The sequence below is a fragment of the Aythya marila genome (genome assembly GCF_965140915.1).
Source record: "Aythya marila genome assembly, chromosome: 1".
NCBI classification, from domain to species: Eukaryota; Metazoa; Chordata; class Aves; order Anseriformes; family Anatidae; genus Aythya; species Aythya marila.
The window spans coordinates 143,422,293-143,437,769 of record NC_139042.1 but is presented as its reverse complement, the minus strand read 5'-3'; the positions used below and the strand labels follow the sequence as shown (position 1 = coordinate 143,437,769).

At 50.5% G+C, this 15,477-nt stretch overlaps 1 protein-coding gene across 2 annotated transcripts in view; it reads left to right on the top strand.

The window, feature by feature from the left end:
- B4GALNT3 (beta-1,4-N-acetyl-galactosaminyltransferase 3) overlaps positions 1-10,426 on the top strand; it is a 50,954-nt gene extending 40,528 nt beyond the window's left edge. Inside the window, exons 10-20 of one of the 2 annotated variants that reach the window (XM_082784918.1) lie at positions 874-1,017; positions 1,426-1,535; positions 1,875-1,975; positions 3,297-3,373; positions 3,837-4,842; positions 6,358-6,656; positions 6,909-7,062; positions 7,775-7,847; positions 8,314-8,467; positions 8,984-9,110; positions 9,865-10,426. In XM_082784918.1, coding sequence (XP_082641044.1) covers positions 874-1,017; positions 1,426-1,535; positions 1,875-1,975; positions 3,297-3,373; positions 3,837-4,842; positions 6,358-6,656; positions 6,909-7,062; positions 7,775-7,847; positions 8,314-8,467; positions 8,984-9,110; positions 9,865-9,973 — 2,354 coding nt within the window. In that variant the 3' untranslated portion in view covers positions 9,974-10,426. Of the gene's footprint in view, positions 1-873; positions 1,018-1,425; positions 1,536-1,874; positions 1,976-3,296; positions 3,374-3,836; positions 4,843-6,357; positions 6,657-6,908; positions 7,063-7,309; positions 7,394-7,774; positions 7,848-8,313; positions 8,468-8,983; positions 9,111-9,864 lie in introns of those variants that run through there. The other variant, XR_014319573.1, reaches the window with a different exon arrangement.
- Positions 10,427-15,477: the final 5,051 nt, after the last annotated feature.

Sequence of the window (15,477 nt, the reverse complement as noted above, 5' to 3'; positions counted from 1 at the left end):
CCTTATCTAGCTTTGTCAGCATCACTTTCCCCTGCCAACATTCCCCCTTTCCCTATCTACCACTGTTGCCTTCCAACATTTCTGTGGTGGTGTTTTTTTTCCTATGCTAACACTTTTGCCTATGGGAGACTCCCTGATGTAATCCAGACATCTGTTTGCAGTGTCTTAGATTACAGCCTGCTGCTGCATTTTTGTAACCCACCATTTCGCCAGGACTAGGTCTTCAGTCATGTCTTCTGTCCCCTTTCTTTTTTCTTCTGTTCTTTTCTGCTTATTAATTCCCTGTTGAAGAGGTGGCTCACAGCCCATAAGATCCTCTCATGGCTGGCACAGTGCTCCAGTCTCAGTCTTATCTTTATTTGGTGCCTTCTGCCCATACAGTGTCTCCCTCTTTCACCCCAGCCTTTGGCTATACCACACATTATATGGGTTTCCTGTGTTATTCTCTACCCAAAAGCTGCTGACAGTAACCCCAATGCCCTTGGCAGCATGTTGCCTTTCCTTCTAAGATATTTATTCAGTTCTGCTCATTTCAGAGCCAGATCAGCAGAGATATGTAATCCTTTGGCAGCAGCGCTCAAGAAAAAAACCATAACCAATGCCCAGTGCTGAGCTTAAGCTTCCCATTGCTCCTGGCTTACTGTGGGCATCCGTTCCCCTGCTGGAGCATCAACCTCTTCAGCCACTGAAGGCCTTACTCCAGGGTCTTGCTCCTTTTCCAGCACAGGAGAAACCTCTCTTTCTCAGGTTTCTCCTCCCATTCAGCTTTTTTTTTTTTGCAGCACCACTGGGAAAGGGCTGGGGTAGGGCTCTGTTGGAGACAGGGGACGAGTTAGCCCTTCCTCCCCCTTCCGTTCTCTCTCTGGCTTCTAGACGAGACGCTGTTAAAGATGGACGAGGTCGGGCACATCCCGCAGACGCTGGCCAGCCACGCGAGCCGGCCTGCCGACAGCGCGGGCGGCAAGGCACACCCCGCTGACATGTTGAAGCCTGACCCCCGGGACACTCTTTACAAAGGTGAGGCTTGCAGAGGGCTTGAGGAGGGAGCTGCAGCCTGCCCCAGCACGTGCAGAACAGCTGACAGAGGCTGTCCTCCTACGCCGTGGCTCTCAGAGGCCACCCCTTTTCCTCCCCACAGAAGAGAGGAGGAGCATGCAACATCCTCCACTCTAAGAGACAAAGCACAGAGTAAACCCTTCTCCTCTTTTTTTTAAGAGTCCAGCTCACACAATGTCCCCAAGCATATTTTAGTCTAAGTGCCGTAGAGCAATGTGAATAAATGTACTGTACTAACTGTTTCGCTGTATGTATCTGATAGCATTTCACGTGGATAAATAGAAAGCAGGCCCAGAAATATCTATGCTCATGCATCAGCTGCAGCAGGGTCCCTCCAGCAACGCTTGCCAACCTGTTTCTTCTTCTCAGTGCCTCTGCTCAGCAAGTCCCACCTGCGCCGAGCCCTGCCAGACTGCCCCTACAAGCCCAGCTACCTGGTGAATGGGTTTCCTCTGCAGCGCTACCAGGGCCTCCAGTTTGTAAGTCTTATTCCGTGAGCTGGTATTTGCCCAGGGGGATGAGAGAAGGAAGGAGGGAGACCCTATTAACCATGGGCCACCCACCTGAAGCTCCTGGGCAGATTTGACCATCTACTCTTCAGGTCTGCAGCATCCCAGTACGTGCCAGAGGGCAATGGCAAGAGAAGGGAGGTGGGTGCTATGTGCTGCTCACTGGTCTCACTGGGGTACAAGTGTGTGTGTCCTACAGAGCCCTTCAGACCTCAAGCACAAAGGGCTGGGCACCTTGCAACCATGGCTGGGTCACCTTATGAATGGTATCTGGCACTGACAGGGGTTTTGCTTTATCTTTCTTCCCAGGTTCACTTATCCTTTGTTTACCCAAATGATTACAGCCGCCTTAGCCATATGGAGAAAGACAACAAATGCTTCTATCAGGAAAACCCATATTACTTGGAAAGGTAGGATGCTGTGCATGGGAGGCAGCATTTCCTAGCAGGGAGGGAGGAGGCAGTTTGAGGGCTGGAATTAAGGTGGAATTTCATATTCAGTTCTTTAGGACTCAACTTAAAGATCGCTGAAGTCCTGCAAAACATTAAAGCACTTATAGTTTCTTTGGATGGCCAGTGCTTCCTTTACGTGAAATTATGTTTAGGTCTCGAAGGGAAACGGCTGCCACTTTTCTTGCTCTATTAACCAGGAAGCTGGGTCAGTGCATATTTGTTCCAATGCATCAGGGAACATATTTGCCAGCAAACCTTGCATGCCAGCAGCTGGAGCCTCCTGATGGCTGTCACTGTTTGTGTTGAAGCCAAACCATGCTCACAACCAGGCATCTCTCTGGAGGGATAAAAACATGGAGCTCATCCTCACCGAGGTCTGGCTCCAGTGATGGCTCTGCAAGGGAACCACCACTTGCATGTTCCCCGGCCACAGGGAAATACCTCGTGTGAGGATTCCTCTGCTTTCAGGAGGAATTGGCAGCAGAATAAAGAGAGTTGCTTTTCCAGTGAGATAGCTGGTGGAGGCCTCCTTGTGTTCAGGATCATCTTCCTTCCCACAGGTCTGTTTTGAGGGCTGGAAAGATAGATTTTATTGTAGGCTTGGGAGGGAACTGCTGGGACTGGGGTTCATTGTGAAGGATGGAGAAGGTGGCTGCTGTGGGCTGGAAGGTGCCACACAAGTTTTTTGCTTTGACAAACAGTTTGTATTATAACAGAATTCAGGAAGCGTGGGTCCATTCTGCTTGGCATCAAGCAGGTATGGAAACAATCCAAGGAGGGAAACCCCTCCCAAAAGCCCAAAACACAGGCACGTGATGGGACAGCACACAGACAGTGTGAAAAGAGAAAGGGAGAAAAGAGAGAGGGAGATCATTGCAGTTATCTGCCTGAGCCAGGCTTGCAGCACAATGCCTTAGGTACTACATTGTAAGTGAACTTTAAGGAGCAGTTTAAGGGAGGCTAAAGCAGTGTTTCAGTGTACTTGTGTTGGAATTTCCTCTTGTGCACATGCAGCAGCACTCGAGAAAACGTCTGAAAAACTGGGATGATAATCAAGAAAAGCTGATTTCTTTGACAGTACAGAATAAGATCTGATTGCCCCAAGATCTGAAAGAGGCTGATGATAATAGCCGATGACTTGCTGCAAAAGGAGAGTCTAGAGAGGATGGGTAGATGTGATCAGAGTAATTGGCCATCTCCTCTGTAGCAGTGGCAAGAATTCATTTGGAGAGGGCAAAGCAACTTTGATCAGACTGGTGTTTTGTCCTTTCCTTTGCAGATTTGGATTCTACAAGTACATGAAAATGGACCGTCCAGAGAAGAACCTGGACTCTGGAGAAAAGACAGAGCAGCCAGGTAGGGGCCGGCCCTAGCGTCAGAGCCAGGAGGATCCTTTTATCTGTCACTGCGTGTGTGTGATCCTCCAGCACCAGCTGAAGGAAGCTGATGATTTTCCATGCTGAGCAAGTCACACCCTTTCCCTGGTAGAGCGCTGTGGCTGTGAGATTTTTGCTGTCACATTCACTTTTAAGGGCAGACTGTGAGGCCAACAAGCAGTGGGCTCTAGTGGACAACGTGGTGACTAGCTCTCAGGCCTGCAATGTAGCTGAGGAGCAATCCCAGCAAAAATGTGGGCAGAAATGAGAGAGCCAAATGTGCAGTGTGGCAGCCTGTGCTCACACCTGCCCTGCAAAGCTGTGGCCAGACCTTTAGCTGAAGGTTAAGCCAGACATCTCCCCGGCCTTTGGCAACAGCACTGGGTGTGGGGTTGGGAAGCGGAAGGAGGATGCCAGAGGTGTAACTGCGATTACTCCTGCAGGCTTCCAGGAGGGGAACCTGGACGACCTGCAGTACGGGGAGCAGGACGTGGAGAGCACTGGCCCCCCGGCACCCTCTGGCACGTGGCAGGCAGAGCCGACAGGCACCACTCCCAGCAGCGTGGTGGGCAGCGAGCATGTCTACGAGGACTATTCCCTCCGGGAGCGGCGGCGGCTCCTCTCAGTGGGTGACACAGGAGAGGCACCTCAGAGGAGAGGGATGAAAAGGGCTGGTGTCAAGACAGCCCCACTGGCCCCTGCCAACCAAAGCCTCAGCCGGGCTGGCACAGAGAGGAACCCAGCGATGAAGAGATCCCACTTAAAAGCTGGCATCAAAGACAACTCCAAGAGCCCTCCACAGCATGCCAGGGTTGTCCAGGGCAGAGCACCTGCTAAAAAGCCTAACCCACCTCCTAGGAGCAGGTCGCAAAGGGAGCAGCCTCTCAGCTACACCAGGGACTCAGGGCTCAGGATTCCCAAAGGGCTGAGACCTCGAGCAGACCTCGACGCTGTGGAGGACAGGCTGCAGCCTGCAGGCACTGTGCAAACTGGGAGAGGAGGCCCAGGCAAAGCTGGCAGGCACCCTGTGGCCACTGCTGGCCCCAGCAAGGAGCCGGCACGGCTGGCACAGTGGCTGAACCAAGTGGAGGCCTACGTGGCTGAGCAGAAGGTGGCTGGTGGCAAGGACATGGGTGAGAGAGAGGCGCAGATGGCACCTCTGGAAAAGAGCAAGTCAGGGCCTGTGGAGAGGGCAGCAGAAGAGGAAGAGGAAGAGGTGGATGGGGAGCCAGAGGAGGAGGACGAGGAGGGTTTTGATTACGTACCAGTGTTTGACCAGGCGGTGAACTGGGAGCAGACCTTCAGCACAAGCAACCTGGACTTCCACATGCTGCGCACTGACTGGATTGACCTCAAGTGCAACACGTCAGGAAACCTGCTGCTCAAAGAGAGGGAGGCCCTGGAAGTCACACGTGTCTTCCTCAAGAAGCTCAACCAAAAGAATAAAGGGTAAGGCACAGTGTGAAAGCCAAGGGACAGTGTCCTGGAGCTTGTGAACCATGCTGCACAGGGAGCACCTGTGATGTGAGCAGCTAGAATGAATTGGAAGATAAACTAGATTTGGAAATTAAAACTGCAGGCAAGGATTCTGTGTAAAAAAATGGGCTTTAAACACCTCTTTGAGCTGAAAAATCAGAATTATTGGACACCAGATCATGTCTGGGGGCTAAATATCACCCTCCAAAAACTGGTGGCTGTCAAGGTGAAAGATTTCAGTCCAGCTGGCATCACTGACCCTTTGCTGGCTTCCTCCTTGCACAGTGTAGGCATTGAGAGCGCATAGGAGCATTTTACCAGCTGATGATTAAGAAACCCTGCTGATATGAAATAGGACTGGAGCTTCTTATGCACGTAATTTAATGCCTGTCACCCCTCAGTTTGCGAATCCAGCACCATTTAGGGCATAGGACCAGAAGGGAGCAGTCAGATATTGTGGATCAGTACACTGACCTCAGAAACAACCAAGTATCTTACTCTGTATCTGTACCTCCATCTTAGAACTAGTTAGATTTCTAGATCCTAGCAGTGATTTGGGAAGATGTCCCAGCTTCTCACTGCTCTGATGACCCACTGGAGATCAGCTTTCTCTGGTATTCTCTATTTACATTGCCCTGATAAGGTTCTTCTTGCTGAGACTTATCATTTTGATTGCCTTTCTGGCAGACAAACATACCTCCTGTGATCCTCTATAAGCGTCCAGCTTTCCTCCCCCTTCTGATGAGTTGGCCTCTATTTCCATGATCTTCTTATCTATACTTTTCCATGCTTGTTTCAGTCTGGGTTAGCTTTCCTGGCCATAAATGGCCAATATTCTGGATTTTTTATAGAATGCAGTTATTAGTTCTTAATCCCTGCTGGAAATAGCTCTCATGCTACCTCTTACAATTGTGTTTGTTTTTTCAGGGTCAGATCAGTCGCAGTCATGGTGTAAATGATAGGTACTCTCAAGGTTTTCTTAGCATTTTTAACTGACGAGCATCCATTTTACAGCAGAAATTCTTGTTATTACCTAAAAGGACACGATTTGGCATTTCATTCGATTTTGGCCATTCTGGACCTGCGGTTCATCCCAGTCTTTACTGTAGGATTGCTCAGTCTTAGTCCATGGTATTGGCTGATAAGCTGTCATCAGCCAATTTCACCAACCCAGCCATACTTCCTGTGCCAAGGTCTTTGAAAGAGGTGTTGAATACACTATTTACCAGCCCTACAATCATTCAGACGTGTTTATTATTTTCTGTGTCACCTTTTATTTCATTTCCTTTGCCAACTATTTTCTCTTGGCTGGGATCCTGGGTCTAATCCCATGTGCTTGTGGATTTAGGAAACAGGTGCTAAGCCTTCCCATGGGACTTCTAACCCAGGAGGAAAGAGCCTGGCAGAGCCAAATAAGCCGAGCAGGGAGGAGGTGGGAGAGGGGCTGGTGGACAGGGGACGTGCTCACCCTGGCCCTGTCTCCTGCAGGCGGTTCCAGCTGCAGCGGATTGTGAACGTGGAAAAGCGCCAGGACCGCATGCGGGGAAGCCGCTACCTGCTGGAGCTGGAGCTGCTGGAGCAGGGAGAGCGCCTGGTCCGCTTCTCCGAGTACATCTTTGCACGGGGCTGGCAGGGCATTGGCGGTGACGAGGAGGAGGAGAGGAACATGAGGAACCTGGCATGGGGTCGCCGGCGGCACCTGATGGCCGTGGCCAAAGAGCCAGAGCTGTGCTGGCCCCAGGGCTTTTCCTGGAACCACCGTGCTGTGGTTCACTTTGTGGTGCCAGGTAAGGGGAACCTACCCTCATGGGTCTTAAAAGGCTCAGAGAAAATCCCTGTCACACCTTGGGGAAAAAAAAAAACAACAACAAAAAAACATACAAATTTCTGGGCTCTTTGGTCCAAGTTTTCAGCCTGGACCTATGTCAGCATCCCTGCAATGTTATCAGGGCTTGAGGCAAGAAGCCTTGCTTGTTGAAAGCCATGCCATCTTTGAAATCAGTTTTCCTTTGGTTCTCCCCCTCTTGCAATACAACCAGTGAAAAACCAGGCACGTTGGGTGCTGCAGTTCATCTCTGACATGGAAGAGCTGTTCCAAGTCACTAAGGATCCTTACTTCAACGTCATCATCACGGACTACAGCAGTGATGACATGGATGTAGAGAAGGCTCTGAAAAGGTCTAGCTTGCACAGGTGAGGGTGCTGGCTGATCACATAAAACTACTCACAAGTATACTCCTGCAAATGCAGCACATCTGCAAATCTCTGTGCATTGGCCATCCACAGCCTCCTGCAGCTGGAAACTGGGAGATGATACCCTTGCATGTGTACATGCTTATATTGTATAATGTGCTTACATGTATGCTGCTATAATACTGTTATAAATCTCTAAGGCAATACCTGTTGCAGTCATCCATCCAGGTACATCTCTTTTCTCCAGGGTTTTGTTCAAGTTTGCAAGAGAGAACAGAGAGCAAGTTGTACAGTGATGGGGGAGAGGGAAGCCAGAGAAGACAAGAAAGCTGTAAGAAATGAGCATGGAGACTTCCAGGGACTCCTCTTGCTGGAATAGCTCTGTGGTTTATTGTATTCTGACCTGAAACAGCCTTGGTTGGTCCTTTCCAGTGCTAGGGGGTCCCAGAGATACCCAACAAATAGAGCTGGCAGGACTTTTGCTGAGGACTGCCCTATCCTTGCTGGATATGTGAGAAGACCCTCAGGGCACACTGGGAGCTGGGGTAGTGCTGAGCTTGCGTGCTTGCCCAAAGGCTGTCCTCCTCGTGAGGGTGCACAGGGGTGAGGGACGGTTCCTCAGCATGGCACCCATGGTGTACTGCTGCTAGTAGTGCTTTCTGTGCTTATCAACCTGCACACACTGATCCTCTCTTTCCTGTCTGACCCCCAGCTATCGGTACTTGAAGCTGACAGGGAATTTCGAGCGTTCTGCTGGGCTGCAGGCAGGGATAGACCTCGTGACGGTAAGCCTGGGGAGCTGTCGGGTGGATCGGTGGGTTTCTGGTATGTGTCCAGCACTACCTCTTGCCTTTCATATTGAACATGCTGGTTTTTAGGGAATAGCCCAACAGAACAGATCAAACATAGTGTGTTTCCTGTCCATCTGGAGCAAGGACCTCGCCCCTTTCTCTGAGGAGACCAGTCCCTGTGGTCCATGCAGTACTTGGCCCACCTGCATGGACCATGAGACAGGAGGGAAATCATCAGTAGCAGCTTCATGATATTGGCTCTGCCAGATCATAGTCATAAAATCTCATACTGTTATTGAACAGCCAGCCAGAGGCAGTTCTGCCAGCCCCTAGGATTTCAGTTTCTGAACTAGCAATGAGTGACTCTTCGGTTGACTCCCATATCTCTGTCTTCCCATCCCCCAAGAAAGCCTTGCTTAAAGTCACCTTGCTTTTTCCTAACTGACGTGGTTGGTTCCAGGATCCGCACAGCATTATTTTCCTCTGCGACCTCCACATCCACTTCCCGGCCAGCATCATCGACTCTGTCCGCAAGCACTGTGTGGAAGGCAAGATGGCCTTCGCGCCCATGGTCATGAGGCTGCACTGCGGCACCTCCCCGCAGTGGCCTGACGGTAAGAGGGGAGCGGAGCCCCTTGTGCTCAGACCTCGGGGAATGGGGGAAGGAGGAGGGTGCCTGCAAACTCTAGATTTGGTTCTCCATTGCTGTCAAGGTCTGGAGCTTAATGTCCTACCTGGGCCACCAGGTGAGAGTGCATCAGAGGATGGTGTTTAACTGTGTTGGGTACTTGGCATTTGAGATCAGAGCCAAAAGAGCCCTTTATATGATATTTCTCCTAGTCATCTCTTAAAGCTCTCAGTGAATTTAAGTACCTCAAAGCCCCTCTTTTACTTCTTTCCATCAATTTTTCTCCTAGAGGGCATGGCCTGCCCTCTTGAGGACAGCTGCTAGCCCTGGGTTGAAGGAAAGCAACCCAAGTCAGGGGGAGGAAAGTGACATCGATCATTGGGGCATAGGATTTCCCTTAGACAGAGGTGGTCATCCTGAGCCCCCACAGAAGCAAATTACCCTTGAATCTTTGGTGGTTCAAAGCACCAACATGCCTGTGCCTCTTTTGTGCTGTCCTCAGGCTACTGGGAGGTGAATGGGTTCGGTCTTCTGGGCATATACAAGTCTGACCTGGACAAGATCGGAGGGATGAACACGAAAGAGTTTCGGGACCGCTGGGGAGGAGAAGACTGGGAACTCCTGGACAGGTAAGTATTCATTGTCATCAGCCTTGTGCTCAGGAGGGGAGACGTGTTAGATTACAGAAGAGCAGTGACCAGGGAGCGGGGATATGAGGAGATGGAGGTGGTGAATGCCACCACCAGCTTGGGCAGTGAGGGAGAGTCTTTGAGGAAGTCCTGACTTCAAAACCAGCATGTGAGTGTACCCAAAATACAGCCAGTGATAAGAGAGGAGCTGTTTCCTGATGTCTTCCAGTCATGCTGTTGGTTGGCCATGGGCAGATTGGGCACTGGTGATCATGGAGACTCCGTCTTCTTGAATTGATTGTCAGAGAGACATTTTAGGATCATGAAGTAGGGTTACGATTTCTGAGAAGTTTATGATGTGGGACCTGTGCTGTACAAATCGTAGGCCTCGGGGTTTGTAGGTTGGATTTGTAGGTTTCAGGACCTCTCATGTCTTTTCTGTCAGCTCACTGAGGAAAAGTCTAACACCCTGAGCAGTCCCATGTTGGATTGATAGGATTTCCTCCTTGCCTGGCACATGCAGCTGGCCTGTGCCTGTTCCCAACCAGTCCTGCTCTCAGGGGTCTATAAACACTCATCGAGTGTCATTAGATGCCTGATTGTGGGTAGGAGATACCCTGAGCTATGCTGGACTCTTGAGCCTGGTTGTGGTGTGTTGACAACAGGACTGCTTAAAGGAGATCTCCGACGCCTAAGCCCCCTGGTATCATTGTCATCAAGATTCCCCTGCATTTACCCTTCTCCTTTCCTCCAGGATCTTGCAGGCTGGGCTGGAAGTGGAGCGCCTCTCCCTGAGAAACTTCTTCCACTGGTTCCACTCGAAGCGGGGCATGTGGAACCGGCGCCAGCTGAAGACATTGTAGCCTTCAACACCAGAGCTGCCCGGCAGCACCGTCCACCGTCTCGCCCCGGCGTGCACTTTATCAAGGCACACAGCCAAGCGCACAAACTCTCCCTCTGCCCCCAGAGCCCTCCGGCGGGACGGCCCAGCTGAAGAAGGGACGGTCAGGCATGAGGAGCTTCTCTTGGGAGCCACTGCATCCAAAACACGGGATCCACGTCTTGCTGGGAAGCCGTGTGGGGAAGCTGTCGCCCAGTGAAGTAGTCGTGTTCCCTGCCGTGCGGCCTGGTGGATGGCACAGCGGGAGAGGTGCCATATTTCCTGTCGAGTCTGGCGTGGTGCAGAGCAAACAAACAAAGCTCTCAGCTAAGCCCAGAATGGTTTATTTACAGGAATGCAGCTTTTCTTTCAATACTTGAAGAAAAAAAGGGGAAAAAAATAAAATGGGAAAAAAACCCCTCTCCTTCCCTCTCAACCCCTGCCCCATCTCTCTGGTATCCATACATTTGGACAGGGGACCAAAATAGTTTCTCTGAACTGTATTGTGTCCACATGCCCGTGTGCTGACCCCAAAAAGATCTGGATGAGGAGGAGTTGATAGGCACTTTAGGCTGCTGGTGCTTAGACATTTCTCTGTGCTCTTCACTTCAATCATTATGAGAAACTGTGCTCATTCAGTAAATTATGGGCTGTGGATTGAGACCCAGATACAGTTCCCAGGAGAGCCACATTTGCCTGCAGCTGAGCAAGGTGGCAGGGGTTGATGTTTCAGCTCTCCCTGAATTATTGATCCACTGCCTGAGGATAGTGGAGGGGTTATACAGAGACGCTAGGAGGGCATCTCAGGAGGAATTTTGCAACCTTATCTGACAGACATGCGTGTTTGTCCTTACAATATCAGGGAAACCCTAGCAGGGAGAAGTGGCAATATTTTATTAATTGAGATATTGTGATTTTGTTAGAAAAAAAGAGGAGACAGATTATTCTGCTCTCTAAATCCTGTACATTTATGCAGCATCTAAAGGTTAATTTAATAAGTTATGGCCTCAGAGTGAGGTCTGAGCATAGTTTGGCTTTTATCTAAAGAGCAGACTTGCTTGCATTGGTGGAAGAACTGGCACAGCTTCACTTCTGGAGCAGCCCTGGGAGCTCTGTCCTGCTACAGGGGAGGTGGCCTCAGGCCTTGGCATTTGTGCTGGGTGCAAGGAACAGTGTGGGCAGAAGAGGGTTGAGTGAATAAAATGATGGGCAGACCCTTGCTGGCACAATAAAAGAGCTGTGGGAAGACCCAGCCTGATGCTAGAGCGAATTCTCAGCCCCTAAAACTCCCACTAATGCAAGGCAAGATTTTTACCCCTAAAACCATTTTACAGGACTGCAGAAACCCAAAGATCCACAGCAGCACAGTCAGCGCTCTGCACCGGAGCTTCAGGGTCCCTGCACGATGCTGAAAAGGCTGCTGCTGATCTCACCCTTCAGCAGGGAGCGTGGCATAGGATGCTGCTGACGGCTCCCAGCTCTGTGGGGAGCTGTTGAAAAGCGAGCGGTGGAGGTATGCAGCATACGAGCGATGCTGACACGGCACTAGAGTTGTTTGTGTTCAGACTGATGGAGTGGATGCCAATTCGGAATTGGTGTTCACTGGTTATTAATTCCGTGGTGCTTGGCGAGCCCATCAGGTTCCACTATTGCAGCAGAAAGCTGAACATGCAAGTCCTGGCACGTGAGATGTAAATCCTGTCAAATCATCTGGTTGCCTCAGCCTGGGCTGCGGGACTGATGGAGTCAAACCGATTTAAGGAAGCTTCAGTGTGCAGCTATGGTGAGAAGTATGCGAGAGACTGCTCTGTCTCTCAGTCCATGGAGCCCTTGCCAGAATGTAGACACTGAATATCTAAGAGGAGGCAGCCTCAGCCTTCTGCACAAGCCAGAGCAGTCTTTTTAATGAGGGAAGGTACTTTTCCTATGGAGACACTAAGGAACGAAATGCTGCCCTTGGGTGGAGGGGGAAGAGGCTGACAACCATCAACTTTTTTTTTTTTTTTTTTTTTTTTTTTTTTTTTTTTTAATGCATTATGTGAGTTTAGGAGGCCAGAGCCCGGGGATGTAGTGTTGCAATAAGCTCTGTTTCTGCCTGGAACACGCCGTGTCGGTCGCGCTTTCGTGTCGGAGCCTGTGCTTCACTCGCAGACACAGGCACAACCTCGTGAGCACGCAAGTGAGATATTCTCCAGACACCCAGGCTGTGCTCACAGCTTGTCCGGGCTGGCTCTGTCAGGCAGCTCCTGAGGCACGGGGAGAGGCTGGCAGAGGGGGCGAGTAGTGGGGACGCAGCCAGGCCTTAGCAGCTTGGCCCCGTGAAGCAGAGAACAGTGTTTTGCCTGTTTTGCAGATGGGGAGATGGTGGATTTGGTGGCAACCCTGATGTCAGGTGCGGGGAAGGTCATATATATATAGTATATATGATAATGAGTAACTCCTCCTCCTCACCAGGGAGGACAACCAGCAAAGAGTGGACTAGAAAGTAGGGTGCAACCCTCACTGCAGCACAGCCAGCAGAGCTGTAGGATTTTGGCCCCGTGCTTTAGCTGACCAGGTGACTGCTCCATCCTGCACGCCTGTAACCCAGGCCAGGAGCAAGCAGAATTTCTTACCTCGTAGGGGCTCCTTGGTGGACATGGAAGGAGTTACTGGGGTCTGGTCCAATTTCCTAAGGGTCGGTGTCCCCACTGTAAAAACTGCCATCACAACTGCTCTTCTGTTCTTAGCACAATGGCCATTCTTCGTTGGTATTTGAGCATTGCAGTGGTGAACACGATTAGTAAATACTAATTGGCACTACTTGGCAGCCCCCGCAGAGGAGCTTGCAGAGAGCCCATGGGGCCAGAAGCCATCCTCCAGCCCAGGAGCTCAGAGAGTGCTGCGGGTTGCAAGCAGACGACGGGCTACAAGTGATCTTGCAGGAGCAGTGCCAGGCTGCTGCCCCTCTTCCTAAACAACCTGCAGCTTTTTTCTCCCCTCCAAATGGAGAGATGAAGAGTGGGCTCCCTGCTGCTGCAGAGAGGGCTCGCCCTGGGGGTCGGCACAGCCCCCACAGTGCTACAGGGAGCCTGGCTTCCACGGGGCGCGTGCATCCTGGCCACGTCCTGTCTGGGAGGCAGGAGGAAATGGGTTGCACACCGTGTCCTTCGTACCAGCTGCACAGGCAGGGAGGGAGCTGCTGCGGTAGGGCCCCGGCTGGGGAAATGGTGGGGCACGCTGCAGGAACAGGCTTTCCCCGCAGCAGGATGTGGCCAGGCTGGGGGCACAAGGGCGGGCGGCACTGCAAGGTGGCTCTGCCCACAGGAGCCAGCTCCACCGTCAGGGCTTTTTGGTTCCCCGGTGTGTTTGGGCCTGAGGTTTGTTTTGTGGCTCAGCAACGGGAACCACGAAGGACTGAGAGCTGCATTGTGTGAAAACAGTAATGTGACTTGTTTCATCGTTAATGTTTGCCTGTTATGAATATCTATCTCGCCTCTTTTCATTGCCTAAAAACTTCTGATGTTGTTCACTTTTTAGATGCGGATGCCTTGTGTTAAAAATTGAGATTGTACCTTGGAATTATCTGCCTTAAAGTGGCTCTGTGCCTTCAAGACGACCCCTGGGCCACCTCTCTGTCAGAACTGGGGGGATGTACCGGTTCTCCCCCACGTTTTATAAATACATGGTCTTCCTACAAGAGCTCAGTTCTGTCTGCGTGTTTCTTGCACACCCACATCACCCCACAGCAGAGGTTAGGAACCAAATGTTGCTCCTGTGGCCTCACGTCACTGAGGCTGCAGGCAATGAGATGCTGCAGTGAGGCTGGCCAGGAGCAAGACCTCTTGTAGACCCCTTGAGGCAGGGTGCCCTAGAGAAGGGGATGGTAACAAAACAGATTTTCTCCTGTCTTGTCTCCTTACCCCATGGAGCGGGGTAGAAACATGGAACAAATGCATGCCTCAGCAAAGCAGCAGTGCTGTGGACAATTGTGCAGAGAATTAAATTGTCTCTCCTGCAAGCAGGGGACGATTCCTGCAGAAGGCTGCAGGTGAGAGCCTAGACCCAAGCCGGGTGCTTGGCACCACCTGTGCCAATGGGCAGCCAGCTCTTTAATGGCAGCTGCTTACTGGGATTAAAATTCAGCCCCTTTTTACTTCAGCTCTGCCTCCTGTGGGTATAAAAAGCTTGGCACAAACGGGGGTCAGACAGAGAGAAGGAAAAAGGCAGCCAAGGTTGCTAATGACTCCGATCCCATTAAAATGGGAAACGGTAATTCAAGGTGACAGGGGAGAAGCGTTCCAGCACGCTGCCAGTCCTCTGCTCCCCTCTGCCAGCTATCGGGAATCCCTCTCCACGCGGGCCAGCCTCGCTCGCCGCCGTACCTGACTTGGCAGCTCTCTGAGACCGTGATGTTGAAGTTAAAGGTCTGGTAATGAATTTCCCCTTGCTGCGTCTTTCTCAGATGAGCCTTTATTTTTGTTGCATTCACTCATCAATGCTAACTGCTTTGCTTGGAGCAGTGACTCACAGGATTTGGGATCTGCAGACAGGGTACACAATTTTTTGCCCTTTCATCAACCCAGCTGGCCAGCAGTGGCCCTTTGCTGATGGTTTTCCAGCATTTCTGCCTCTCCAGTGAAGGGTGTCTCTGGAGTGAAGGGTCTCTCTGGAGGAGAGCAGGATAACAGAGGCATCTCAGATACACCCACCCCCATTTGCTGTCGGTATCAGCAGAGACTGAGGACCAAGACAGGCAGCAAACTTCCTGCCACCCCAGACCTGTCTTCCCCGGGACAAAGTGGCAGGCGAGTCTTTGCCTGATGCACAGAACAGACTAGGACGGTGCTCAACTTCACTAATTAAAATTCTGGAAAGTAACATAATTATTCTTTGCCACCTGCACTTTCTACACAACTGCCCTGCAGTTGCAAAAAAGCCCCTGTGATTTGCAGCCACAACCTGATGTTGCCTGTAGCCTTACTCAGGTGCTGTTGTTGGCAAGGTCGCTCATGATCTCCCTGCAAAAGAAGGGCCACCCCTAAGCAGAAATCTTGTTCTGTGAACTCAGATATGGAGTATAAATGGAATCTGCCCGTATCTTTAAATATCTTATCATATAATATTTTTTGAAGTGTCAGTCACTCCTGGTAGCTCCTGAAGACAGGTATGTGGAAATTTCCATGTCAGTTCTTTCCCAGTGGTGGTAAGAGCATGCAAAATGAAACAGCCAGATTGATTCTGCCATACGAAGGAAAAAAAAATCATTTAATAATCAGAAAAGCATATCATTATTTAAATAGGATTAAGCCAGGCTACTAAAATATCCATTTTAGCATGATTACGTAATTACAAAATTTAGGATCCAACATTTGTACTCTTTCAACAAAAAATCTGAAAATTCAAAGACATTTTATAAGGAAAAATGTTGCAGTACAAGAGAGTTCCCAATATTGTTAATGTGAAGATTAGATATTTGAAAACATATATGTTAGTGATAACACCTTA